The 27128-nt window shown below is 37.6% G+C and overlaps 1 protein-coding gene across 3 annotated transcripts in view; it reads right to left on the reverse strand.

Moving 5' to 3' along the window:
- Positions 1-27128, reverse strand: part of ELL2 (elongation factor for RNA polymerase II 2) — a 103252-nt gene that overhangs the window by 26628 nt on the left and 49496 nt on the right. The window contains exons 4-12 of one of the 3 annotated variants that reach the window (XM_059061454.2): positions 26505-26668; positions 18998-19257; positions 16154-16278; positions 15906-15993; positions 13564-14131; positions 10930-10996; positions 7428-7599; positions 5144-5188; positions 1143-5055 (exon numbers count right to left, since the gene is read on the reverse strand). In XM_059061454.2, the coding sequence (XP_058917437.1) occupies positions 4939-5055; positions 5144-5188; positions 7428-7599; positions 10930-10996; positions 13564-14131; positions 15906-15993; positions 16154-16278; positions 18998-19257; positions 26505-26668 (1606 nt within the window). In that variant the 3' untranslated portion in view covers positions 1143-4938. Of the gene's footprint in view, positions 1-1142; positions 5056-5143; positions 5189-7427; positions 7600-10929; positions 10997-13563; positions 14132-15905; positions 15994-16153; positions 16279-18997; positions 19258-26504; positions 26669-27128 lie in introns of those variants that run through there. The other 2 variants (XM_067031371.1, XM_067031369.1) reach the window with 2 other exon arrangements.

Raw genomic sequence — 27128 nt, forward strand, 5'->3', positions numbered from 1 at the left:
CCATACCCAGTTAGAAGGCATATTTTTACTCTATAGCTGAGGAAAGAAGCTGAGTTAAAAGACAAGTACAATGTCAAATGTCCAGTGGGGGAGGGAGGGCTGCTGAAATAATTACAACATTGGGAACCTCATTCATTCCTGGGGCTCCTCATAAACCCAACCAGAATCATGGCTGGCACGGAGCATTCTGGGTTTTTAATACTAGTGCTTAATTGAGGCTTGCTTCCTTTCCTCCTCCATTAGTCTTTCAGAAAACTTGTAGAAACTGCATGTTAAGGCTCCAACTAGAATGTTCTTACGTCTAATTCACACTGGATACCCCTTAGAGCTGGAGTCTTTTACTGAGACAGCCTTTTAATATGAAGAGAAAATGATGTGATTCCAAGACTGTAACCCTGCTTCTTCTCTCTACCTGCACTGCCCCAATCTCCTTCCAATAGCCCACTGTTAAGATAGCACACATTCGAACATAAAGGACACACATGTTCTCAAAAAGTATTTTGGCCTTCCTTCAAATTTATTTATCATTTCTGACAAAATCAACTCGCTGAGAATAATCCATTAGGTATCACCCCAACATCCACGTTCTAGTCTCCGTTGAATCAAGAGTCTAGCCCTGTGTGGTGTTACTGGACTTGTCACTTTGTGACGGTTACCCTAACCCTAAATAGGTACCAACATATGAGTGGCAGTATGGAAAAGTGCTTAAGAACAGATACTGGAGTCAGGCTTCCCAGGCTCCACTGTTTACTAGCTGTGTGATGGACAAGTGTCTTAACTTCTCTAAGCCTCAGTTTACTTGCCTATAAAATGGGGATAGCAGGGTTGTGCTCAGGAGAAATGGGACAATACATACAAAGTGTGTAACCCACAGAAAACCCTCAATCAATTGTAACTGTGATAATTGTTCCCCTAGGAGATATGCCATTGGAGGGCATGTCCTCCACTTGTAAAACAGGCAGCAGGGGGTCCTGGAGCAAATACCCTGTGTTCCCACTTCCTAGAGTCACCAACAAGTAATATCTCTGTCCCAGGAAGATCATTTACATTAGGGCATCAGAGAGAATTTTGTTGTGGGATGTTTTTTTCTAAGACAAAATTAAGAGCCTTGAATTGAGACAAAGGAAAAACAAGTACCAGAATTGCAAAGTTAACATTTTTATTGAACTGAAATTGGTGTAGAACAATAGGGGCCACCACAGCTGCTGAGCTCAGTTAACTGAAAAGTCTCCGTGACATTTTACCTTGCTAACATGGTTTGGGTAGAACAACTGAGAAGCAGCGTAGATATATATGTATATATTTTTAACACTTCAGAATATTTTGAAATGAGCCTCATAGCCTTGTTCAGTTTTCAGGTTACAAAGAACATTGATAACATCTTCTGTTGCCTTCATTTAGTCGTGTCAGTTAATATCTTTTCCCAAAAGGCTCCTCTCAAAGCTGGCTATAATTTTTCCCCATCTGGTACAGAATAAAAGGATTTAGTAACACTTAGGCAAGTAACAAACAGTAGGAACTTTAAAAGTAGTAAAGGCAAAAACCACTCATATGTGACTCAACACTCACACGGCTGGAAAGACAATGAACTGGCTGAAGGGTTTCAGCCAAGTTCCAGAAACAAAGGACGCACTAGTGGAAGGGGTAAGGCAACCAACCAGAGTGTCGGAACTGATGGACCATTTGTGTCTAAATCTCATTTCAACACCTAGCTTCAAACATGAAAATATGCATTTGTTTTACAGAATAAGGTGAAATATTTTAAGGGAAAAGAAAACTATTAAGGGTAAAAGATCAACCAGAGATGAAGGAAAATTAATACTGGATTTTTATAATCAATGCATGGAGCTATGATATCAACTGACCATACCAATTATTTTTGTGAGAGCCAGTACTGAACTCTATCATTACTTACAGTTGAAAGTTAACCCCTCTAAAGTATTCCAGGGGAAATAAATAACCAACAAGATAGGAAGTGAAGTCCTCACATAAAACAAAACCACATCTAGTTAATGTTATTTTGGGTTTGTATTAAATCAGCTCCTCGCTCATTCTGGAGTTAATTTATGGTTGTTGGTAAAAATCATCAAGAGTGCTTCAAATTATTTTAGATGAAATGTGATGAGCAAATAATAACACAACAACTCATCGTCTCATCTTGACAATGTTATTTTACACTTACTATTTCTCTCAAAAAAACAAAAAACTAAATAAAGTCTACCAGAGTAACTGATACTAAGTGGCCACCCATTCCTGCAGCAATTATTTGAGAGAATCTAAAAATCTTGCAATAGGAGATGAAGAATGATTATAAATATCTTAATAGGCTCACGCCCATCTTTAAAAGAGATGCAGCCTTAGGTAATAGCAGATGCAGAGATTCACAACTCTCAAATTTGCAACTGATGATAGATATACATTTTGCAAGGATCTGCCCAATGTACACAACAAACATCTAAATTAAGGCTTTTATAGGTAGGTGGTCAAGTCTACGGGTGTGCAATGCTGGATTTTCATAAAGCATCTCCAGCTTCCATTATTACCCAATTTGTAAACCAGAAGATGTCCTGATGTAAATGGGTAGGAGCTCCAAGGGTTAACAATTAGTCAACTGGAAGGCTTGCCTTGTTTGTAAACAAGTTCTAAAATAAGTGTTAGCAGTGAAACAACTGATAGGGTGCCACAAATGATGTAGAGAGGAAAAGTGAGTTGCACCTGCTGACAGGGAGGGTCTTAAAAAAAAAAAAAAAAGCCAATAGCCGAACGTCTTCAGTTCAAGACTTTGAGATTTAGAGACCTAAAAGTTTAGCGTTACTTCCAAGCCAATTGTTCTCATACTTTAGCTTGCAAAATCACTTGGAGGATACTTATGAAAATGGGGCTATGTGGGCCCTATCCCCAGAGATTCTAATTTGGGTGATGCAAGTGGTCCAAGCACCTTGCTTTTGAGAAACACCACTCATAGCAAGTAGCAGCACACTATCTTTGATTAAAAGGCCATGATGTCTAAGAAATGACACCAATGAGGTCATTACCTACAGACAAATCCCTCAGGAGACTCTACCATATGATATGAGGACCAAATTTATCCCCAATTAAGTTTCCTTTACTGCTTTTTTTTCTCCAACTGAAAGTTTGATATCAGTGAACGCTTAGTAATGATTGTACTAATTCTGAGGTAAAAGGAAGAGCACCAGGGATCTCAATGCTAAAAGAAAATCGAATTCCCTAGGAGGTCCATGCTACGTAGACATCAAATTGCTGTGGTAATGTTACAGAGTTATAGTGCACAGGGTCTTGTTTCAGTCTTTGTATAGTATACTTTTGTATACTTTTACTATATTATCTACTCTTTCCTGTTAATGTTTTAGAAGAACTCCAAAGAGAAAATTTCATCTACATGCTCTCTCAGGTTTTCTAGACACCAACATTTTCTGGTTTACAGTGATACACAACAAAGTTATTTATTTTTTTTTATTGTTTTGGATGCTGGAGACAAACATCTTTATTAAAGATACCACCAAAATTTTGGCAAACATTTCAAAACATATTTGTAAACATAATGCTTCCCTTTTAAACTGGCAGCACTTTGAAAAACAATACGATAAGACAACACAACTTGAATCAACATTAGTTCAAAATCCTTATATTTTTGACCACATAACTTATGTTCCCACATGATAAAACAAATGATAGTTTAAATCAACGTCAACAGATAAACTCCATGAAATGAAAGTTTGTGCTGTTTGATGAATCACAGTATGTTATGGTTAAATATATCCACTCTTTTTTATATTCCTGGCACCCAGGATGAAAAAAAAATCTTTAAATATACATTTCATGTAGGTAATAGCTTCTTTGCATATCTCTCTTCAAAAAATACTTTATAGCAGTATATAAATAGGTTACCTACACATTTAATTTTATAATTTTGCCCCAAACTATAGATCTGTTTCATTCTCATAACATATCAATTTTGCCCAATATTAATAAAGTTGACAAACTGTTGAAATGGAAATGCTTTTGTCTTCCACGATAGAAGTAGCAATTTGATAGGAAAAAAAAAAAACCTACAGTAACACTCATCAGTTGTTTCACCTGAGCGTTTGGCCTACTAAGAGTAGCAGCTTTTTTCCTTCATGCACGCTCACATCCACACCACCTCTGCACACATACAGGTCGAGCACACGCTTTCAGACGCTGGTAGGCCACAGTGTGCTTCCCATTGCTCTAATCAAGTGGGAAGCACTGTAGCTAATGATTAACCACACTAGGTACACAACTAGCAAACACCTTAAGGCAACCATTGCAATGGGGGGTTAATTTGCAGGGCAGATTTACTGTTCTAGATCAAGTCAGATTATATATACACATGTGTATATAGATCTATACACATACTCACACACCTTTCTATTAACCCTCCAAAACAATGTTTTAAGTTTTTTTGTATTTTGTGCAAATTTCTAAATGTTCTACCATTTAAGGCAAAGAGTTCGTATTAAGAAAGGTCAGAAAATAGGCTTATGTTTATCCAAAAGCATTTCACCTTGTACATTACTTTTTTTTTAAACACACATAACTTTGAAGTGTGGACACTAGATCCCCAATATCTAAAAAAAATCATTTCTAATGACAAACACAGTTTTTTAAGGAAAAAAATTGATTTGAAGTACAGACACTGGATCCCCAATATCTACAAAAAAAATTATTTCTATTGACAAACACAAGTCTTAAGTAGGAAAAAAGGACCAGAAAAAAGCAGCTTCAAAAATGCAAGGAAACAAAGTAAAATGGGGTTGGGGGGAAGGTAACTCAAGTTTACTAATACTGAAACTTCCAACAGGCAAAGTTTCAATTTTTAGAATTTGAGAGCAACTCATTTGGAATTGTAAATAAATAAGCTTAAGTTTATTCACATCTTCTGGTCCAAGCAGAGCTCTAGTGCCATGACTCTGCTTGCTGTTGGTCAAATTCACCTATTAGTCTTTTGATGTGAGCCAGCTTGTTATGAAGATACTCGCATCTGTATTTTTCTTCATGGTAATTGGGACTAGACTGTGGATGAAAAATACGGTGAGGAGTAAGACTGTGGAATTCGTAACACTTCTCAACTAAAGGTCAGAAAACTAGTGATGATACCTACCTGTTTTATCTTCTGATATTCTTGTAAGACTTCTTCATGAACATTCTAGAAAATTAATAATTAGAAATCAGAAGAGAACTTTTTTCTTTGCAATGTAAACAGATAACACACAATTGGCAAGGGTGTGGGAAATATTAATGATGGAAATGTAAACTGGTACAGTTTTTTAAAAAAATTTGTTTTTGGTTGCATTGTGTCTTCGTTGCTGTGCGTGGGCTTTCTCTAGTTGTGGCAAGTGGGGGCTACTCTTTGTTGCAGTGTGCGGGCTTCTCATTGCGGTGGCTTCCCTTGTTGCAGAGCACAGGCTCAAGGCACACGGACTTCATTAGTTGTGGCATGCGGGCTCAGTAGTTGTGGCTCACAGGCTTTAGTTGCTCCGCGGCATGTGGGATCTTCCCAGACCAGGGCTCGAACCCGTGTGCCCTGCATTGGCAGGCGGATTCTTAACCACTGCACCACCAGGGAAGCCCTGGTACAGTCTTTAAGGAGGGCAATTTGGCAACTGCCGTTAAAACAGCAAATGCAAAACTGACTCAGCACTTTTCTTTCAGATTTAATTGTGCCTGAGTGAAATGACATGTGTACAAGGTTACTCACTGCAGCACTGTTTGTAAAGCAAAAGAAAGTAAACAAAATTTAAATGTCCATTAATCCATACAAAGGAGTACTAAGAGGCCATTAAAAAAGGGGGAAGTGCTTACATAAAAAAATTCTCTAAGGTATATATTGTCTAGTGAAAAAAGCAAAGTACAGAACAATTTATACAGTTTGGTATCATTTGTTTATAAGGGAGAAATAGAATATTATATTCTAGGAATTTTTAATGAAATCTGGTAAGTAATGTATCATACCTTAAATAACTGGAACATAAGACAATGGTGCATCTTATAAATGATGACATCTTAGATTCAATTACATATGGTATATTTGTGAATTTGCTTGTGTATATATATCTTATACTCAAACAGACCTCTGAAAGAATACGATGGAAACCAGTAATACTGATTGCCTCTAGGGAGGAAAATTGGGTGGTAGGAGAAGAAAGCTAACCCCTATGTACTACATAACCTGATGTACTATGGATCTAAGCAGTTTCCAAATGCTCACATTTATTCTGAACAACTCTATAATCACCTCACTTTATGGATGGGGATTTTGAGAATTTTCAGTCAAGTTAAGTAGCTTGCCCAGGGTCACACAAGTAGAGCTGGGAATCAAATCCAAGCAGTCTGGCTTCGGAGCCTGCTCCTAACCACTAAGCAATTCTTAGAATTACTTGGTAAATAACTATATAGAAAAAAATAAACCCAAAGCCATATCACTGACCTCTTGCACTGCCAACAACTCACTCCTCTGGCAAAGTTTTCTATAATTCTAGGCAGCTTGTTTAAAAGATTAAGGCCCACTAATAGAAGACATAATGAATCTCTAGGGCACGGATGCTCTCAGGCTGTTTTCCCCATTGTGGGAAAACCCACCCCATTTTCTCATGTAGGTTCCTGTCAGAACAACAGTGGGCTAGGATGGAGGCACCATTTGCGGCTGTGAAGTGTGACAAAGTTATCTGTCATACACAAGGAGGGAAACATCCATTTATATCAATCCTCTGGCTAAGAACTCTAAGAACAATCGGTGGGCAGGTCAGGCTTCTACTGCTCTTTGTCAGCTGTAGTAATAGTACCACTTAATGTAGGCAAGTGAAAACAGATTAATACCTGTTAACAAATGGCAGTCTTGGGAAGCTGGAAGCACCATGCTTTTCTTCACTTAAACCCCGAACCTGAGTGGTATTAAGCCCCCTTTATATTCTATGCCAGACTGAGGTTTAAAAAATTTTTTTAAAAAAATTTACTTGAAATAGTAATTTTGGGAAGTAGCACCAGATGTAAGAGCTATAGTCTGAGTTGAGTTGGTAATGCGGTCAAATATTTTGATGCCAAATCTTGCTTTTTGTTTTTCCTATTTTGTTGTCTGTATTTTTCTCAATACACTACATATTATATTACAGTAAGTATGTAAGTATATATTATACATATTATATTATATGAAAATATAGTTTTTTTCACTGGAGGAACTATAGGCTCATCATGTTTACTTATTTTCAAGAACTATTTCAAATATTTATTTTCCTAGCTAATTTTAAATGAAGGCCAAAAGCTGCAGAGAGGCTGGTCTGCTAGAGGACTTGCTCTGAAGGCTAGGAGGATGGCTCGGGATGGGAAGGGCAGAGAAAGAAAGAAGGTAAAATATGAAAGTCAGTCCATCTAGGAACAAATGTGTTTACCTGATACTCTTTTGAGCCTGGAGAAAGGCGCTTTCGTTGTGCATCCAGTTTGGTAAATCTTCTAGCCACAGTCTCCATCCTGGCATGCAAGGCCCTATACTCATCATACTCAGCATTGAAGTCATCCTTGTAATTCTGGCGTTGCTCATAGGAGACAATAGCAATATATTTTCTAATAAAAAAGACAAAAGATAAATAGAGAGTAGCTACAGAATAAACATGATGCAGAAGTCTGAGATTTAAACCAAATATTTAGAAACTATATCTATGCATGTTTCCCTAGACCGAATGCTACTCTGCCACTGCTTGCTGCCTTGTCACTCCTTCAAAGACCTTCCTGGTAAAATTATCCCACAGGAGAGTTTAAGAACTTCAGTGAAGAAGAATAAATGTGAAAAAAACATGGTGGCAATGAAATTAAAGTGCAACTAGAAGACAACACTTACACACATGTAGCTTCCTAAACCTTTCTCTACCCCAAATAATTTACTACCATGCTAGTGGCAGAGGCCAACCCATCTGTTACAAGTCACATGGAGACAGAAGGATTGGAGGGGTAATGTGAAACCAGGAGAATGTCACACAGTCACTAAGCGCTGAAGTCTAAGCTCTTTGTAGACCTGCTGCTTTGTTTTATCATTTTTAAAAAATGAGAGGCAAGAAAAAATAAAAAAGGGGAAAAAAGGTATATTTCTCTAGTTCTTTTCAAACACTTAATGTCATACTCTGTGTAACAGAAAGCTAGTTTTATAGTATTAGTTTATTTTCTTAATAAAAAGGTCACAAATGTTTTACTTCAGGGTGTGAATATCTCTCAGGACCAAGTGAGTGAAGGCCACCTTCCCAGAGTGCCAGTTTATTCAGTGGTGGTAAGTCAAAACAGTATTTTAATATTAAAGTTAATATTATTTGTTTGTGGCTCTGGGCCTGGGTCTTTGTACTCTGTGCTTCTGTCATGGAATGAAAAATTCCCTTTACTTTTTGAGATAAAAATTGAGATTTCAAAGCAATTTGAGGCAGGTGGCAGGAGCTTCAGGGTGCCCCAGTGGGTATACATATACTCTTCATTGTGAAAAACTTTGGGAGTTCAGTCCTCTCCAAAATGGTTTTAGACATTCTTACCAGTTTTATTTAAAATGCAATAGCACAGATGCCTAGCTGGAAATGTGAGAAAAGTGATGCAGTGAGCAACCTTAATGTCCTCATTAATACTTTTATTCATGCTGAGTTAGACAGTGTGGAGGTTTAATTTTCTAAGTGTAATTGAGACAGTGGTAGTATGCTGATTTAAAGCTGCCCTGCTAGTATCCTTGCTATAAAAGGAAAACCACCAGCCAAGCAGTGAAACAGGCCTCTCTAGACACAGGCTGTCCTGACTGCAGACCAGAGAGAGCCCGGGGCGGGGGTGGGGTGGGGTGGGGTGGGGTGGGTGGGGGGAGGGGAAAGAGGTTCCTGGGGATAAGCATATATAAGCAAAATGGCTAAACTGATCGTGAAACTCAGGTTCAATTTGTTATATAAAATATTTATCCCACTTTCTTAAAATCACACCTGAGGCCATACCCTCCATATTTTATTTAATAATTCCCTCAGGGAAAAGTACCAAACTGGCCAACAGTTGTGTTGCTATTATAGAAGATTATTTGGTTATACTGGCATTTTAATGAAAAGCATGTCACTATTTTTAATAAAAATTGTTATGGTTCTACAGCTGGCTCTTAATGTAGTGATAGAATAAAATGTTAAATACTTTGGATAATTCACAACCACAAGTAACAGAAGTATTCTTATTATATAAAAATTAGGAATACTGTGGAGAAGTATGAATTGTTCAGAGGCTGATCATTAAAGGTTTTATAGTATGTCCTTTTGGTTTTCTTAAGAAACAAGTTTAAGTTCTGTATTTTTAGTGATTTTTCTGAAAATTCATGCTTTCTCATCATTTTAAGAAAATTTGCAATGTTTATATAAGATAGCTTTTGTTAAAATAAATTGCTCTTAAGCAAACAATCACATAGGTTATGTACTTTCCTGATTTTAAAAGAGCTAGAAAATGACAAACATACAGAAATGCACTGAGGCAGATGCAGCAACCATCCGTAGATCAGTACGTTAAAAACAAGTTATTAAATATAGAATTAACTGCTTAAGTTGACAAAACACGGCAACACTGAATCCATGGGGGAAAGCTTAGAATCATTTTTCAGTCTCCCCACATGATTTTGTCCTATGTAACAAGTATACAGCACTATTAGAAAAAAGAGAAATTCAAAATCCGTCATAAGAGAATGAGAGCACAGTACTGCAGCTGTTATTTGAGGGGGCCAACTTTCACAAGACTTTTAAGGAAACGCATTTGGAGAGGTGAACGCCCACATCAGTGGAGCCAGGCACTGTCCCCCATCCAGCCCTTCCGGGGCCAATGCAGTGGTAGCAGCTTTTCCAAGCTCCCCAACAGAACTCTAAAACCATACACCACCTCAGATGAGAAAATACTCAGCATGGTTTCTTGGGTTCCTCTTAGTTAAGAGATGATAACCAGCATTACGGTTTCATGATATATCATTCCCCAATAAGTATAGCTTTCACCACTACTGTTAAGCAAAAGTAACACATTTTTAGTATAAAATGTTCTCTACTCTGGAAATGAACATTTCATGGGACATGGAGTACTAAACTGCATAGTTTAACTTTGTCTACCATGAGATGCTACTGATAGAGAAAAAAATGTTCATACAGGCCAGATTCCATTTCCAGTCTACATTTAAGCTATTTGTATATTTGTTCATTTTCAAAGCTATTGGTAGGCAAATCTGTTTGCTCTTTCACTCTCCATTTTTCCAGGCTTTTGCAACTTAATTATTTTCTTCTTACAGAAGCCTTTGAGTCTGTAAAAAAGCTAGAATTATGTGTCCAAGTTATAATTTCTGTGATAACCAGTTACAAAAAAGTCCCCAGCTCAGCATTGAGCAACTTGTCATAACAATAAAAATATTACAACCGGTATTAAAGTGAAATGATCAAATTTTACTGCTCTCTCCTCTTAAAGTTATTTGATGGCAAAGCTTTATTTAAATAAAAATCCATCTGTCTCTACTTTGTGTTAACTGCAGAGGTTTAAGTACTTTATCACTAATAAACTGTCCCTTTGGGGGGCCCAAATGAATGACTGTGCATTGATAAACTGTTTGACTTTGAAGAGTCAGATCCCTGAACTCTTCCATAATCAAACGCTTGGCCTGGCCCCAGAACAAAGGACAGGCTTCTCTATACTTAAAGGCCACCGAGCAGAGCTCACAGCAGGGAGAGGCACAACCTGCTCAAGCCGACAAGGGTGGACTGGGGATGAGCAGGCTTAATGGCAGCCTTTCAATTGCAGGGGTGGCTCCAGGATTCTATTTCTGGAACTTCTTACTTTTCTGATTTGCAAATTATGGGAAAAGAATTTGCAAACTTTCTAAAATTAAATAGTTCTCTCCCATCAGCAGACATCTGAACTTACATCAAATAATCTGGGAGTTCAATTGTTGAAGAAGCTTCTGTGGAGGCAGTGCAATCCTCTTTAACTCCTACAAAGAAAAAAAAATTCAAGCGTTCACCAAAGGGTATGGTTACAAAATGCCTATAATTCTAAAATAGATCAGAAACATCTGGAACACTTTTCCTCAAATTCTATTCTTCCATCTCAATAAGCAATAGGGAGCAAGGAATACAATTGAACAAGAACAATAGAGGCCCTATGACCAGCGCCAGCAGAACCGACGCCAGGCATTGAAAGCACCCTGGCTACTGCAGTGTCTGCACAATAAAGGAATTCCATCTTAACCCAAGGTCAATCTTCTATTCTTTCAACAACAGTTGTGGCATCTGCCCAGCGATTCAAAGATTGTGGTGGCAGATGCAGCCAGACAATGGGAGATACAAACTTTACATCAACATCTACTTTTCATAGGATTCAAACAAGGCAGATAAGATAGTGAAGTCAGGTAGCAGACTATTTCGATGGCTGTATTTTTACTGCTATTCTTTTTGTATGAAGACAGTGGAATTGGGCAGGAAGTTCTCCTATCAGTTTAAAGTAATTTAAAATAAGTTATTGGTGAACACCAATTTATACTCCTCTAATCTCTAACCCTCATAATACTACACAGATTTGTTTTCAAGAGGACAAAATAAAGTGCCAGTCGCTCAGGACTACACTGTGATAGTGTATAAAACCCCTCAGTATTACATTTGTTTCATTGTACCATTTTCCAGAGGGTATGTTTAGTTTTTTTAATTAGGTTAATTTTTTATCATTCAAAGTAGAATTAAATTAATAACTCGAACCCAAACCCTGCCTGCTAGCAAAACATACATGTTCAATATAAAATGAGTGAGAATTTAATAATTTCTTGGTTTAACATTTTAAAGGACAAAGCACACTAAACAAATTATGCAGACTCTGTGGGCTTATTTTGTGTGTGTGCGTGTGTGTGCGTGCGTGCGTGCATGCGTGTGTGTATTTGATTCAGGCTTAGGTAAAAGCTTGTTTTTACAACAGCCTGAGCCTTAAAGGAAAAGGCATCAAGTGCACATCACTTAGCTTCTCCTTTGCCACAGACACCAGATAAATTCCAGTAGAGCAGAGGATGTGGGTCTGAATCTATCCTCAGTTTGTGATAATCTCGATTAACTTTGAAAGGTACTACATCCTCAGTGAAGGATTCAGAGACTAGGCCTGCTTCTCTCGGCTTCTAGCTCTGAGAAAACTCAAACTCTGCTATAGTTCTCCAACATTCTTGGATCCAGTCTCTGACTCAGGATTACCATCTGATGGTGGGAAGTGTGGAGAGTGGGGCATACCCAGGAATCTGGCTTACTAACTCTGAACATGAAGTTTTATTACCTCTTTTTCTCTTCCTGATCTGGCAAATTCAAGTATGGTAGTGTTTGAGGGAAAAAGCTTACACCTACCTCTTGGGCCACTATATACTACCATGTTGATCTACATATTTCAACAGATATGCTTTGACAAGCAATATACTCAATCCAGGTCAATAAAGGCACTGCATCATACTATTCCATAATCAAAGCTTCTCTCCTATGGTAAAAATGGTCAGTTAAATCTAAGGATTAAAGACTTTCAGTACTGTGGGCAAATTACAGAAAGATAAAATTCCTTGAAGTCTAATCATTAAAGTACTTTTTCTAAAGTTGTATTTTCCTGGGAAATTTTACCTTAGTTATGCTGGGTTTAAAATTGGCAGCAGTCCTAAATGATAGGTTTGGATCTTCTGTATGTTGGTATGCGAGACATTAAGTTCTATATATATGAAATAAGAGAAATCTAATTGTGTCATTAGGTTTTAAAGATCACTACCCTCAGGTAAGCAGTCTTTCAACTGATTAGCTTTTCTTTAGAGGTAAAGCATTATTTTAGGCTTCTTTGGGTCTCTAGATATTTGGCTTTGAAAGCTTCCAAAAGCTTGAAATGGTTAAATTTATTAATAACAGTTGATGTTAGCTAATTAAAACAGTGTTCTCAAAATTGAAAAAAAAAAAATCCCAAGATCTATCAAGCTAATCACCAACAGCCTTGAAGAAGACAAATTGCTTTCACTGTGAATGAAGATGATGTTATGGATCTGCATATATAATTTTACCTCGCCTGTTTTATAAAGAATTTGACATTTCCCCTGTGCTATTATTAATTAAAGCAGGGTTGACCCTGCTTCTTGGTAAAGAAGGACCTGAGTACTTTTATTGCTAATTGTGTGTCTGGTTAAATCAGTTCAAGAATGGCATATAATAGGTCATGTTGCGGTTGCACAATACTGTGACAGCTCTGGAAAAGCTCAAAGTTCACCTTCTAAAAGGGGGTCTCTGGAGCATGACAGGGTCATTTTCAAATGTCACCATCTTAAGAAACATAGAAACCATGTTTAATAGTTGGCGAAAAAGAGACAGAAAATGACTGCTGTAAAATGCAAGAAAAAAATTTGCTCAAAAGGATAATACTAAGATTAATAACTAAACGGAAGGTCATTTGATAAAAAAGCATTACTAATTATAAACAGCATAATCTCATACTCAGGATAGTCCGCTCTTCCCATTCATTTAACCCATGTAGTTGGTTTTTACAAATGCAAAGTACCTTCATTGGAATCCGGACTGGAGTTGTTCAGCTTGGCAATTTCCTCTTCTCTTTTAAGGTCCTCTTCCTTTTCCTCAATCATCTCAATGTCGTGCTTTTTTATTTGGTCCTTTTCCTTGTGTCTTTTAGACTTCTTCTTGGACTTTTTGTGAGACGAATGGTTTTCTTCCATAGGCTTTGGACATTTTAGTAGAACTGAACCAGGTGGTAAGGTTTCCAGAGAAGTCCTAGAGGTATATTTGTCTTGCTGGTCCTCATAGATACTACCGTTTTGACTAAAACTGTCAACAGGTAGGTCTTGAGTCCCCCGGCCTTCTGGAGTGCTAGGGGAATTGGAGTGAGAATTTACAGTCTGAGGAGGATTGGAGACAGGCAGGTGGGTTGAAGGCAGCGGTGGAGGCGTGGGGATGGCAGCAGCTGCAGGGGGCAGCGGGGGGCCTGCAGCAGATTTTTCACTGGTGGGATTCAAATGACCATTTAATGTTGGCGGCACTCTATTTGTCAGGTGAGATATTCGAGCTTTTTTATTCATTAAAGGATCAATGAAATCTGAATCTAAAAGCCGTTTCTGGGGTGGGGGGGAACAGGGAAAACAGATGAGCCAGTTTGCACTAAAATTCAATACATGTGTCACTCGTTACTAGAAGAACAACTAAGTAATTTTATTCATACTTAAATTTATAACCAATTTAAATTCATTACCAGCGTTGTGTTAACCATCCTCCAAGCTTAAGCACACACAATCTACAATAAGTTTTCATGTCTAATGTAAAAAAGCAGAATGTGGCAAATATGTTTCTTGAAGTACTTATACTTTCTGATCATACAGCCCCACCCTAAGTTCCTTGAGAGACTGGGCCAATTTATGTGGATTATACCACTCAGGAGTATATTAAATAGAGGTGGCCTCCTTCCTCTGCTGGCCACAGCTGACCTAGTTATATTCAGTGAGAGGAAGAAGCAGTTTTCAACATTATTGGTTGTCAGAACCAACAAGGGTAAGTACAGGGCAATAAGCCTACACTTATTTGATCTCTTGGAATGTGCTAACATGCTCCAGTTATACATATTTTGGCTGTCTTAAGATGGCAACAACCAGCACATTCAGAATAATTTCTCTACATATCTCTGTCATTGCTGAAATGCCATCCAATTTTTTCTCCCTTGAATACATCTTTTCACTGGATTGGAAGATAAGTCTGAATAACTAGTCCATAAAAATTATATGGAGTTACTATTTCAAAAAATTTCAAAAATCATGCTAATATTAGCCCAATCCAGCAACAACAATAACAGTATTTAAAATAAAAAGGAAAGTCAGATAGTTGAAAAGTACAAAGCATACATCCAATGTAATACTGTGGCTAAAACTTTAGCTTGAAAGAAAATAATAGTTAATCATCACATTAATTTATTCTGTGTTGAATTTAGGGCCACTGATCTCACACCCAGTACATAATTAGATCAGAGTATAAGTAGCTTTATAGTAGTTGGCATTTGAGGCTTCTGTAGACAACATACATGCAAGGACAGAATTGCTTTTATTTTGTTCCTCCTCTGTTCCTCACAATAGGTTTCTAACATTTTCTGACATGTGAATAGCCTTTTGCCCAGGGCATGTTTACTGTTCTCCACACATCTGTCCTGTCTCCCTAAGCCTTGGGAGGGGGGTCCAGAGAGAGGAGCACTCTGTCAACAGCACTGGGGTAGAGCAGTTTGTCTCACTGCAAGTCTCAAAGACCTGAGAGAGTTCAAGGTTGTCTGAGAACCAGGTGGGCTTGACCTCTTATGTTGCCCAGGATCTCCCCATCTTTTTCCAACCGAATCCTTTTGGGGAAACTCTAAGCTGGAATGGAATCTCACTGGAATATTCTGATTGGGATCTAATCAAAAAGTACTTTAAGAAAACATATGGAAATAGCAGAGTTTTTTATTTGCTTATTTTAAAAACATTCTTCCCCAGTAATATTTTTCTAGAACGTGCTTCAGATAAATTTAAATATCTTCTATTTTCTATATAATCTAAGACTGGATATGGGACTGGATAAGTTAGTGATCAAATGGAAAAGCAGATAATCTTACAACAAAATGTGAACTTCAAGGATTGAAAATCAGAGTAGACATTAAGTACCTTGACTCAATGTAGTGTTATATGGTGAAAAAGAGTTCTGGGCTGGGAGCTGGGACCTGAATTCTACAGTAAGCTCTGCCATGAACTTTGGGTAGGGAAGCTGTGTGACTTTTCTGGGTCTCATTTCTCTCACATATTAAATCAGAAAACTTGAACAAGGTGGCCCCTAAAGTCCATTTCAGGGCTATGATTATATAATTTTATGCAATACCTGAGGAGAAGATGCAGCGTCTCTACTAGAACATACAGGAGATTCTGAACGGCTGGTGCTGGCAGCATTCTGAGATGGATTTAGTTTTCTGGAAAGGATACACATGTTCCAGTTAGGGGGACTATTTTCAAATGTTCATGACAGAAAGCCTACCCTTGCTTCTTTTTTCCCATCTCAACACTAAAATAACAATGATTATAATAATTACTTATTTGCATAATTTTTAAAGAAAAAAAATAAGAACGTACCTCGAGAGCACTGACTCTAATGACCGTCTGTCTATTTCATTATATCCAGGCCAATCTCTTTGGAGCTCTTTAAAAACATAATCCTTTAAGGTGTATGAGAGGTCCTTAGGATTCAGATTGGCTACCTGGTACATGGTGTGAAAAGAAAGCATTAGTTCTTTTTGCTATTTCTTAACCTAAAACAGGCAACCTTTTGGATTTATACTGAAAATAACTATATCAAATGGCTCCAAAGGGACTGCTAGCTTTGCATATGCCAGATCTCAATAAATGCTTTTTGATGTCATTTGGGGAATTACATAAAACTTTATATACATAAATATTTTTTTCCTGGATGGCCACTGCATTTGTTAAATAGTAATCCTACGTTATGCAAAAAGTGGAGGAAGATTTTTTTTTTAATCATTTTTTTTTCTAGTCAAAGGAATCCAAAACAGTTTTCTTAACATCTTCATTATTTATTTCTGTCTATTAATTCCATTGCTTTTGAGTTACAATACAAGTCCTTGATCACTTGTATTAAGTAGAAACCAAACAGTGCCCATATGTTGGTTTACAAACTTTCCCTTCCAGTAATCAACAGAAATTATCTCCATAAACAGTATCAATTCTGATAATATTGTCTGTCATCTTCTTGGCTTGCTAAGCTTGCTCGTTATAGCTGCCAGTTCTCCTGAAGAACCACTTTTTCAAAGTCCTTGAAATTCCCCCAAACCAATAAACAGAAACAGAAACCAAAATAACCCCCAAATTACTGTTATTATTTGCAAGTGTAATCTTTTCTTATCCCTTAACTACGGTTCCTTGCACGTACAGGCCCAGGCTCCATTAACAACATAAATGTATGGATTCAGGGGCCGAACCAAGAGTCATTTTCAAGGCTGGCAGAAAGGTATTCTTCTTTTCATTTCCTACTGGAATGGTCTTTTTAATAACTTCACGTCTTTCTGTATCTTTTAAAAGTACTATAAAATATAATATGATAGTTTATGCTTTTCTCACAGCTCAGCTGAATACTAACATTAATGTTGATATACAGTAGAAAATGATAGGCTTATCTTAAAATTCAAATTTGCAAATAAATTAACATGAGATACAACCAGATATCTCAAAGTGGAATAAATACAACGATCTTACAATCTATATTTTGCTAGCTCCTAAGTTATAACTCCAGCTTCAACTGTCCTCTGGACACCAGACTCTCATATATATATATATAACTACCTACTGAATATCCATCTCCATTTAGATATGTCTAATAGACATCGTCCAAATAGCATGTATGTAAGACAGGATTCCTGATTCCTCTGCATACTCTTGTTCCTTTTCCATCCCTCTCCATCTCAGTCAATGGCTCAATATCCATTCAGTTGCTCCATTTAGTTGGTCTGGAGTGAAATCCAGGAACTGGCATTTTAAAAAAGTTCTCTAAGGGATTCTAATATGCAGCTAGGATGAGACTATGCTCTAGATTCTATCAAATAAACAACAGTAATGACACTCATATCCCACTTGCTCAGGAATTAAGTATACCTACATTTAAAAATTATATCTATACACATATTCATGATCACATGACTACCAACATACATCAGTAGCAGCCGCTGGGTGAACTGCCTCTGCCATCATTTTGCCCTCTCATCCTCTAACCTAGGAGGTAATTTACAACCTTTCTGGAGATTCAGTCACCAAATATTTTGACTTATAACCTGAACCTCCCCCCTTCCCCAAATAAAAAACTGAACACACACACACACCTATACCTCATCCTCATTCATTCTTTCATCCTGTCTCTTGAGCTCTTAAAACTGCTATGTGACATATGGGTTTAAATTAAGTGTTTCCAAAAAGTGCTCAAATGACTTAATAAGATCCCTGAAATTGCCAAAGATACCTTGGGGATTGGTTAACCCAGAACTGGAGATTATGGTTTTACTCTTTCATGACATTTGGTATCATGTCTTGAATATAAGAGAAAACAGATGAAAAGGACTTAAAAAGGTTATTCTTTGAATAATACATGAAAACCTGCAGGTTTATTTTATTTTTTAATGATGAAGTTTAAGAACAACTTTGGAAATGTTACTGCTTTAGAAAAAAATAAAGAAAGCAGACTTCCATTTCTGGTGGACTTGAATACTAATCAACATTTATGACACAAAGTCATTCTAAAAAATAGAGGAAGCTACAGTCTGATGAACTATTGATTTTAACAAAATTACTTACTTTTATACTTAAGCTTGTGATTATATGGTAACTGATCAGAGCTAATATTTTATGAATTCATATCCTTTAATGAAGACAGGTGACTGATTTCAGCATACCCAATGGTTGAAAAAGGCAGACTATTACAGGCGAAAACAGCATACAGGGCAAGACACATTCAAAACTATTTAGAAGGTAAAAATATTCTAGCTTATACTGACCAAATACTGATAAAAACACATTGTATAACTTCACCTACATAAACCAATACAAATTATGGCAATAGTTTAGTGGATTCAAGACTAAAAGCAGATAACCAAAACTTTGTTTACTTTTTTTTAATGGAATTTCAGGGCAAAGTTTGTTTAACCCAAATGAAGATAATGACTCGAAACTTGATAATTCAGAAGGCTCTAACTTATACAACTTAGTATAAATGTCTACATTTCAATTAGTTTTTAATTTAATGTTTAAATCAAGATGATTTACCTTAATATTCATATACCATTGATCAGAACGATCCTGAAATTTCTCTACCTCAATAATAATGATAACAACAACAACAACAGAAACAAGCCTTCTTAAATGAACTCCCCAACAAGAAGGTAAGCAGAAGGAACTCTCTCCAGCTGTCCTCACCTGTTGTAGAATTGCTCCAAGGGAGTTCTTGTCTTTCTGATTGACACCGTCTTTCTGCAGTCGAGCTAGCAGCTCAGGTTTCTTGTAGGCCTTAAGTGCCAGTAAGTGAACCACCCTGTCCCGATATGGCCGCTGAGAAACACTGCTGCTGCTATTTGTCTTTCGAATGGTATTTGCAGGGTTCATGGGGGTTGATCTTTTCCTCTCAGGTACTGCATCTGAAACAGCTTGAGGTGCTTTCCGAATTTGCACTCTTTTCCCTAAAGTCCAGTAGAAATGACATTGTTACACATTTGCTGGTGATAATATAACGAGCATCTCAATTTCCACAACTCTGATTTAGGTACCTCTTCATTCTGGAAGGAATAAAGACTTCATATTTCAGTTTTTACTTTAAAAAGATATGCAAACAGAAAGCATTCTGAATAAATCGCCTAAAATGTGGATTCAGAATTTTTTGACAGAAACATTTATTGGAATAAATATGTATTATAAAAGTATTTTGGCAACTTAGTTATACACACGGATAATAATTAGTGACACACACCATAGCAACACACTGGAAATTTTAAGGTTGTAGGCATTTGATCTTAAGTGGAAATAAAGTAATCTCCATGCTCACCTGTGCTACTTACAGAACTTAAACTTACATATTGTATGTCATTTCATTGGCAGATATGAATACAATGAATATGTGAAATGTGAAAAATACCTGTCTATCTCACTAAGGACACACTGTTGGCTGAGCTCAGTCATTAGCTTAATTTCACAGATTCAGAAGCCACACACAAAGAGGAGAGTCAGGCATAATTTTGGGTCAACATTCACCAGGGCATTCATGAGTGATATTCCTTTTCAACAGACATAACATACTATAGGAGTCGAAAAGCAAAAACAAACAAAACCAATCAACCAACCAACACAGTCTAAGAGGGCCAGACAAGCAGATCTCTCCTCTGTGGTGCTGAGACTACAAGGTGAGTTCGAGGAATGGAAAGTGGTAAAAGCAGGCATTCATACCATTTCTGCATAGGCCAGTGCCACTCACATAATTAACCCACTTTCTGCTTAAACTTAACAAGTGTTTGGCAAGTGGCTATTTCTAGAAAATATTGTGGGCTGTAGTGACCTGAATACTATATGGATGTGTGAAGCCATCAGTACATGGCTGGTCATTGACAATACCTGGTAACCATTCCTTGATGAAGAAAGAGAGATTAGAATGAAACTGTATTAGACCCTCACTTTATGATTTCTGAGGTGAAATCTCATACATCACTACTAAAGCCTCCAACTCTATGCCCATTGGTTAAAGAGGGGGAAGAACTGGTAATGGCATACAAGGTGGAACAAATGCATTAGGGACAATACTAGCAATTAGAAACAATGGATAAGTAAAAGCAGTCTCTCAAGTGCTGTTGGCTTGGGCGAAAAACAGCTTAATGTGGCAGGAGCTTTACTGAATAGCAGTTCTGTCCATGCTGGGTTCCCAAGGCCTGGCCAGAGGGGCTGTTTGTTTGATAAAATCCTACCTAAAGGAGAAAGAAAGGTCTCACTGGCTCTTGTATTTCTTTACTATCTGGACATAACCAATTGTAAATATCATATCAAAAGACTGCACAACAAAGGAACTCAACTTAAAGGGTCACTGCCCAGTGGCAAGAAAAGCTATTAAATTAAAGTACAATTAGAGCTTTGGAGATAGATTTAGATCTGTTTTCTGTATTTTTCTTAATTCAGAGATAGTTAGATCAATGTCAGATGTGCAGGGAACTAATATTTATCTTGCACTAATTATGGGATGGGGGAGGGGCACTGTGCTAAGAGTTTTACACATATAAAGTCTAATAAAGTAACCTGATAAGGTAGGCCTTGGTCCTATTTCACAGATGAGAAAACTGAGGATTTCAATGGGATAAGCTCAAATGGTAGAGTGCTGACTTAGAATTTGGAAGGTTCTGTGATTAATACCCAAGTTTTCCTTCTTGTACTTCTTTGTTGGAAAGGTTTTATGAACAAATGCCTAATGTCTGCCCTTGCTTCATGTTAGGCTGCAAGCTTCCTGTAGGCAGTGCTATGGCTGCTTTGTCTATCAGCAGACCTAGATTTTGATGACTTGCAAAGTGAAATGACCAGCAAAGTGTCAAAGTGAATGACAGCAAGTGAACAAGCAGACAGCAGAGGAGCAGAATCAAAGTGGCCTGTCCTGTATTTTTGCACATTACCAGGCTGCCAGAGTCTGAAGACACATTGAAATTTCTAAAGTGGCAATTGCAGACCTTCCAGCCCACCACTTCTCAGTGGCAATAGTGTTAGCAAACAGTACTGCTTCCTTGAAATTTCAACAGGAATTTTTGGAAAGAAAGAATAGAGTTAGGTCAGACAAGTTTAGGAAATGCTATAAATTCCACACTCCCCTCCCCCTTGAAACCTGTTTAACTTTCACTTCTCCAAACCAAGCTGACTATGGATCCCTCTCCCACACTCCTCTCTGGGGAGGGGAATGAGCAGAGAATGGTTTTTAACTAAACTCACACACACAATGACTGGTCATTTAGAATGAATTCAGGCCAGCAAGGAAGGCAAATACAAATAAAAACAAAAACAGGACTATCACTGTGTTGCAGGCTGCCCTACCTCTTCTGTAGGTCTCACCAACCTCTGGTCCACAGTCTCAGGAGAGCCCCAAGGTCTCCTGAATTTACCCTACCCTCCTAAAGTAGACATAGGGCTACCAAATAAGGGAGGTTCACTTTGCCCCGAAAAGGGGTCAAAGTATGATGTCTGACAAGAAATTAGAATCTGGGCAGTGATGTGACAGTACTGGAGTCTCACCTGGGGCCTAATGCTAGGCTATCATTGGTCCATGAATCTCCTACCCACAAAACACTCACTTCACCTTTACCTCATTTTAAACAGCAAGTTGTAGGGTAACCCATTTCTTTCAAATGATGAAAGAAGAATCCAGCCACACTGGGCCACAGAGTTTTGCACAAAGATCACTTGCTCCCTGCCTCCCCATCAATTTGTGCCTATTCAACCAGGAAGGAGTCCTCTGATTTAAGGTAAGAAAGGCTATAAATGAAGAAAACATTAGTACTCTAAGCAGTTACAGAATTGAGATGCTAAAGCAAAACAAGAGCAGGAAAATGTGGTTCAAAGTGGGCAGAAGAAAGGCTTTATTTTTATTTTTTACATTTGCCTCAGAAAAGCCCTTTTAATAAAGCCTGTGGGAGAACCTAATTCTCTTCCCAGACCCCACTGCTAATCAATTCCCTGGGCTCCTTATATAAACAGCAGCAGCAGGTCGGACAGAGTTGGGTAATCTGGGACTATATCTGAACCGTTTTGTTTCGTAACAGGGAGTCCACTGGTAGCTTCTCCATTTAATATGAGATGGTAAAAGTACTTAGCCCTCCGTCTAATGACTCTGAGTAAACAATCTGAAAGGGAGGTGTTAAAACAGCCCATCAGAAAGAGAGCAGGGATGGCAACCGTCTTCTGCAGTTGTTTTTCTGTTCTGTGGAACCTAACTAAAAACCCTGGCAACACTGACCCAAGGTTTTAAAAACACTGGCAGGACCTTGACAGTGGTGTGACTCTGTCATGGTTAAATACATAATCCACTGCAATGGAATCCATCTCCACTACTTAGCATTTGAGATCACTTCTTCAAAAGGTTTACTATCAAAACATATATAAACAACAGTCATAGACTGTTAGAACTACAAAGGACCTTAGATGTTATCTAAGTTCAAAACGCCTTATTTTATTTATTTTTTATTTTTTTATAAGTTTATTTATTTATTTATTTTTGGCTGCATTGGGTCGTCATTGCTGTGGGCGGGCTTTCTCTAGTTGTGGCTAGCGGGGGCCACTCTTTGTTTCGGTGCCGGCTTCTCATTGCGGTGGCTTCTCTTGTTGCAGAGCAAGGACTCTAGGTGCACGGGCTTCAGTAGTTGTGGAGCATGGGCTTAGCTGCTCCGCGGCATGTGGGATTTTCCTGGACCGGGGCTCGAACCTGTATCCCCTGCATTGGCAGGCGGATTCTTAACCACTGCGCCACCGGGGAAGCCCCCAATTTTAAGTTCAAAACCCCTTATTTTAATATTTGAGAAAATTAAGGTCTCCAGATGTTAACTGATTTGTTCAAGGTCACTCAAACATGTACTAACATCAAAAATAAGGAGGATGGGGGGAAAAGTTGGGAAAACTGGAAAAAGGATCCTAGAAATTAGGTTAGTTGGGTTATTTTATATACCTAAATAGATATTAGGTATATAAAATAACCAAAATTTACAATTCAATAAATTTCCAGAATTTAGATAGGAGTCAGTGAGCAGACTTAAGATACTGGTAAACTAGAAGTGATAAGTTTTTTTTTTTTTCTTTTTTTTTAAAACAAAGGGGAAGGAGTATAACAACACAACAATGCTCATCATTGAGATAAATGGCATAACTAGAACTGGAAATATCACTGAAGAAATAATAACAATGTTTTCTAGGTTGAAGCTTCTCCTGTGCTCCTCTCCAGGCACAATAGGCCTTCCCCCACTCCCCACCCCAAACCCACTGGAGGGTCACAGAAGCTCACATTCCTGGTTGCCTAGGCAAGCTGACCCCTAAGAGCACAGCCTTCCCTTCCTTAAACTGGGCTTGTGCGCTAATTCAACTATCAGAGGCCTGGATGATGCCACCATAACCCCCACAGTGAGACCAACATTATTCCTATTTGTCCTCTACTCGGGCTGATACTATTAAAAGAAACCTTGCTCTGCAGAGGCTTCTAAGCTGGCAGAGGTCAGCTTTTGGTATCATTTTATATGATATATTCAATTAAGAACTAAAGAGGTATCTCCTATTGTCTTACGAAAAAAACATAACTTTTTAATGAGGCCAAACTCTTATCATTTGCTATTTGCTGATACCAACAACTTGATATGTAAAATTGAGAGGCAATCATAACCCAGCTCATGGGGTGATTGTGGGATTTAGATGAATAACTACATGAAAGTGCTAACCAGTGACTTGTGCATCGCAAGCACTCAGGAAGTGCTGAGTTATATTAGTATTGAAGGGTGACCGACTAGCATTTTAAAGAACTGAATGGGTCAGTTTTGAGATAAAAAAGCAGGAGGATACAAACTGAGCTGCCTGGGAGGAAAGAAACCTGGTAAAGGCCTGGCAATGGATAAAGTTAGAAGAAAAAGATCAAAACATGCCATAACAAAGAAGAGTAAAAAAATAAAAAAGAAACACCAGAAAAGCCAATCCGGATACTAGTCTTTTGCTCTACTGTATTCAGAATTGATTAGTCTTTTCTTAGGAGTAGTGTGTGCAGTTTGGAATTCTGAGGTGAAGAACTGGAGGCAGTCCAGAGGAGAGCAATAAAAATAATTAAAGGCTTGGGATACAGGCCATATTAAGGAAAGTTAAAAGGAGCTGGGGTTACTTGACCTAGAGAATAAAGGGCTGAGGATGTTAATGACAAGATTTAAGACCAAAGAAGAACACTGCTGTGATGGTGAGTAGCCCAGGGCACAGAGGACACAGCACAGAGGAGAAGGTTAACAGAGCACTTGGCTGGCAGAGGTCACTGTGGGGCTCTGCATGGGGGAACATATGTGTGCTCTTCTTAAAATGGCATAGATGTAATCTGGTTCAGATTTAAATTTAGATAACCTTAAATTCTATGTGGTCACTCTAAAAAATGTATATAAATTATTTGTAGTGCTTATAAGAAACCCTGCAAGTTCCAAAATTCCCATACCATCAGGGCATGTATGGCCTGCGTAATTCTGGGTGTTGAAAAGTCTCTTGTGTAAGCTGGGAATGAACTGTACCAACCCTATCAAAACAAACAAAAACACATGAACATAGGGGATGCCCAAGGATCTTTCAATGGAAAAGTACGGTGATCATCGCTAATTTTCAAGCTTTGGAATAAATCAAGGTGAAGGTTTTCAGATAGTTATATTGGGAAGAAAAAAAAATCATTTTGCTTGCTGGAGTCTTCTATTCCTTTGTCAAACACAACAATTTGTTTTACTGTTTATAAATTGGTGGTATTGGAGTTAAAAAACACTCTCAAAGCAATAGGGACAGCAAATTCATAGCTTGCACTTAAATTTAAGAGCAGCAGATCTTATACATTTTAAAAACAATTTGAGCTTTAGCCTACTAAAGTTAATTAAGTTACCTGTGAGAATAAAGAAGAAAAAAAGGAGGTTGGAAGTTGTTACCTCATTCAGCAGGAAAGAGAAGATGAAAAATCTCATTGCTAGTAACTTACTGGGCAGGAAACTGGCCCCCTGGGTACAGATACCTGGGGAAGCCATGAATTGTTGTTAAACCAAACTAAATGTATCTAAGCTAAGCACCAAGTCCCAGGAGAACTGGCTCTGTTCCAAAGAAATACTATTAAAGATACTAATGGAGCTTCTCAAAGGTGAATGTATTGTAGCTAGGTCAGCAATGGGAAAATACAGAAGTAGAATTATACCAAACCATGGAAAGATGTTGATTAAGGGATCTGGTTATTCAAGAGACTTTTTGTTAGCATTTACATTTTCAAATTAATATCCTTTCATCATTTACTATCCAGTGACTTGTGTTATTAAATTTACCGAGGCCTCACAGAGCTCATCCTCACTCTGGGTGATTCTCTCTATGACTGTTAATAGTCACTGTGAATTAACTCTTTAAAACTGTCAGGGTCACTGCTCGTAAAGGAAAGACTCATCTTGCTGGTCTGGTCTTAATTCCCCTCGATTTGATGGATATTTGAATGAGCTGATGATAAAGGTGATGGGGGTAGGGCAGGTTCTTTTTTTTTTTTAATCTTTGAAAATTAACACTTTATTTTCTATTCTAAAATTAAAATATCAAATTTAACTGTAAATGTAACAGAACTAAGAACTGAAGGGAAAATAAAGGGCAGGTTTTTAATTAATGGAGAGATGAGGATGAGGATCCATAATTGAGATGACATCACAATTGAGGTACCAAAGAGGCATCACCCTAATGCTTTGCTATAAGCACATTTTATACTTTTGCAATAAAAATTCCTTGTTGTGCAAAGATCCTTTGAAATTCTGCTAATAGAAAACTCGTAAGTTCTACCAATAGATTTTACTATAACTCTCCAGAAGTACAAAATAAGAACTATGCTGTCCACCACTGATATTACATCATCCAGTGACAAAGAAAACACAACAGTACCACTATCACAGTCTCACATAGTAAAGTAACTTGAGCAGATCCCAGTATTGTAAAGTAATAACAAATGGCCAATAGAGGATCTGGGATTTATGAAAGAAATAAAACTTTTCAATCTCTTCAATTTATCAGCAGTAAGAAGAGAATAAATGACTTTTGACCGTGTTTTTCAAAGTGTTCTGAAAACTAATTGCTGTGTTTTCATTAAGTAACATTACCGATATTTACCTAGAGTGATCTTGAATTATTCCAATCAATCAGCAAGAAGGAGAAAGGTATCTATACAAACCTACATATGGTCCACCAGGTTTGATAACTTTTGTGCTTCGGTTGCGGGATTCCTCCTCTGCCTGGGTCATTCTTTCTCGTGTCATCTGATACGAGTCATTTGTTGCACATACTGTAATTTTATCTTGTATAAATCCCAGGCAATTGAGCTGGGACGCTCCAGAGCTGTCAGGTAAGATGGTGCCTTGTTAGATATGTCCCACATTTTGCATAATAAAGGCAAGCAGAAATTGTATAATCCTCAAACCAGCAGCTTTAATAACTTTGCAATTCAAAATAACTAATATTAGTCACTTTAAAATGTAAAGCTTACTTAAAAATTTTTAAGTTTCTCCTCTTCATTTGATATCACATTTTTTTTCCATATTCTGGGTAGAATGGGTGAAATGAGATCTCAGAGACCAAATCCATGAAATGTTGAAAAAAACCAAAACAAAACAGTACTTGGAATGAAGACCAGAGTCTTGATGGGCACTGTAGTTCTGCTGTCATTTTTAAAAGAATTACCTACCAGTGATGTGAGAAATGTTAAAAGTTTACTTTTAATGGAACCATAATATGTATGCTTTAGAACTGACTAGATGAAACAGACCCACCATAATAATGCTTTTTATTTTTAATAAGA

This window comes from Kogia breviceps, chromosome 4, assembly GCF_026419965.1.
Source record: "Kogia breviceps isolate mKogBre1 chromosome 4, mKogBre1 haplotype 1, whole genome shotgun sequence".
Lineage (NCBI taxonomy): Eukaryota > Metazoa > Chordata > Mammalia > Artiodactyla > Physeteridae > Kogia > Kogia breviceps.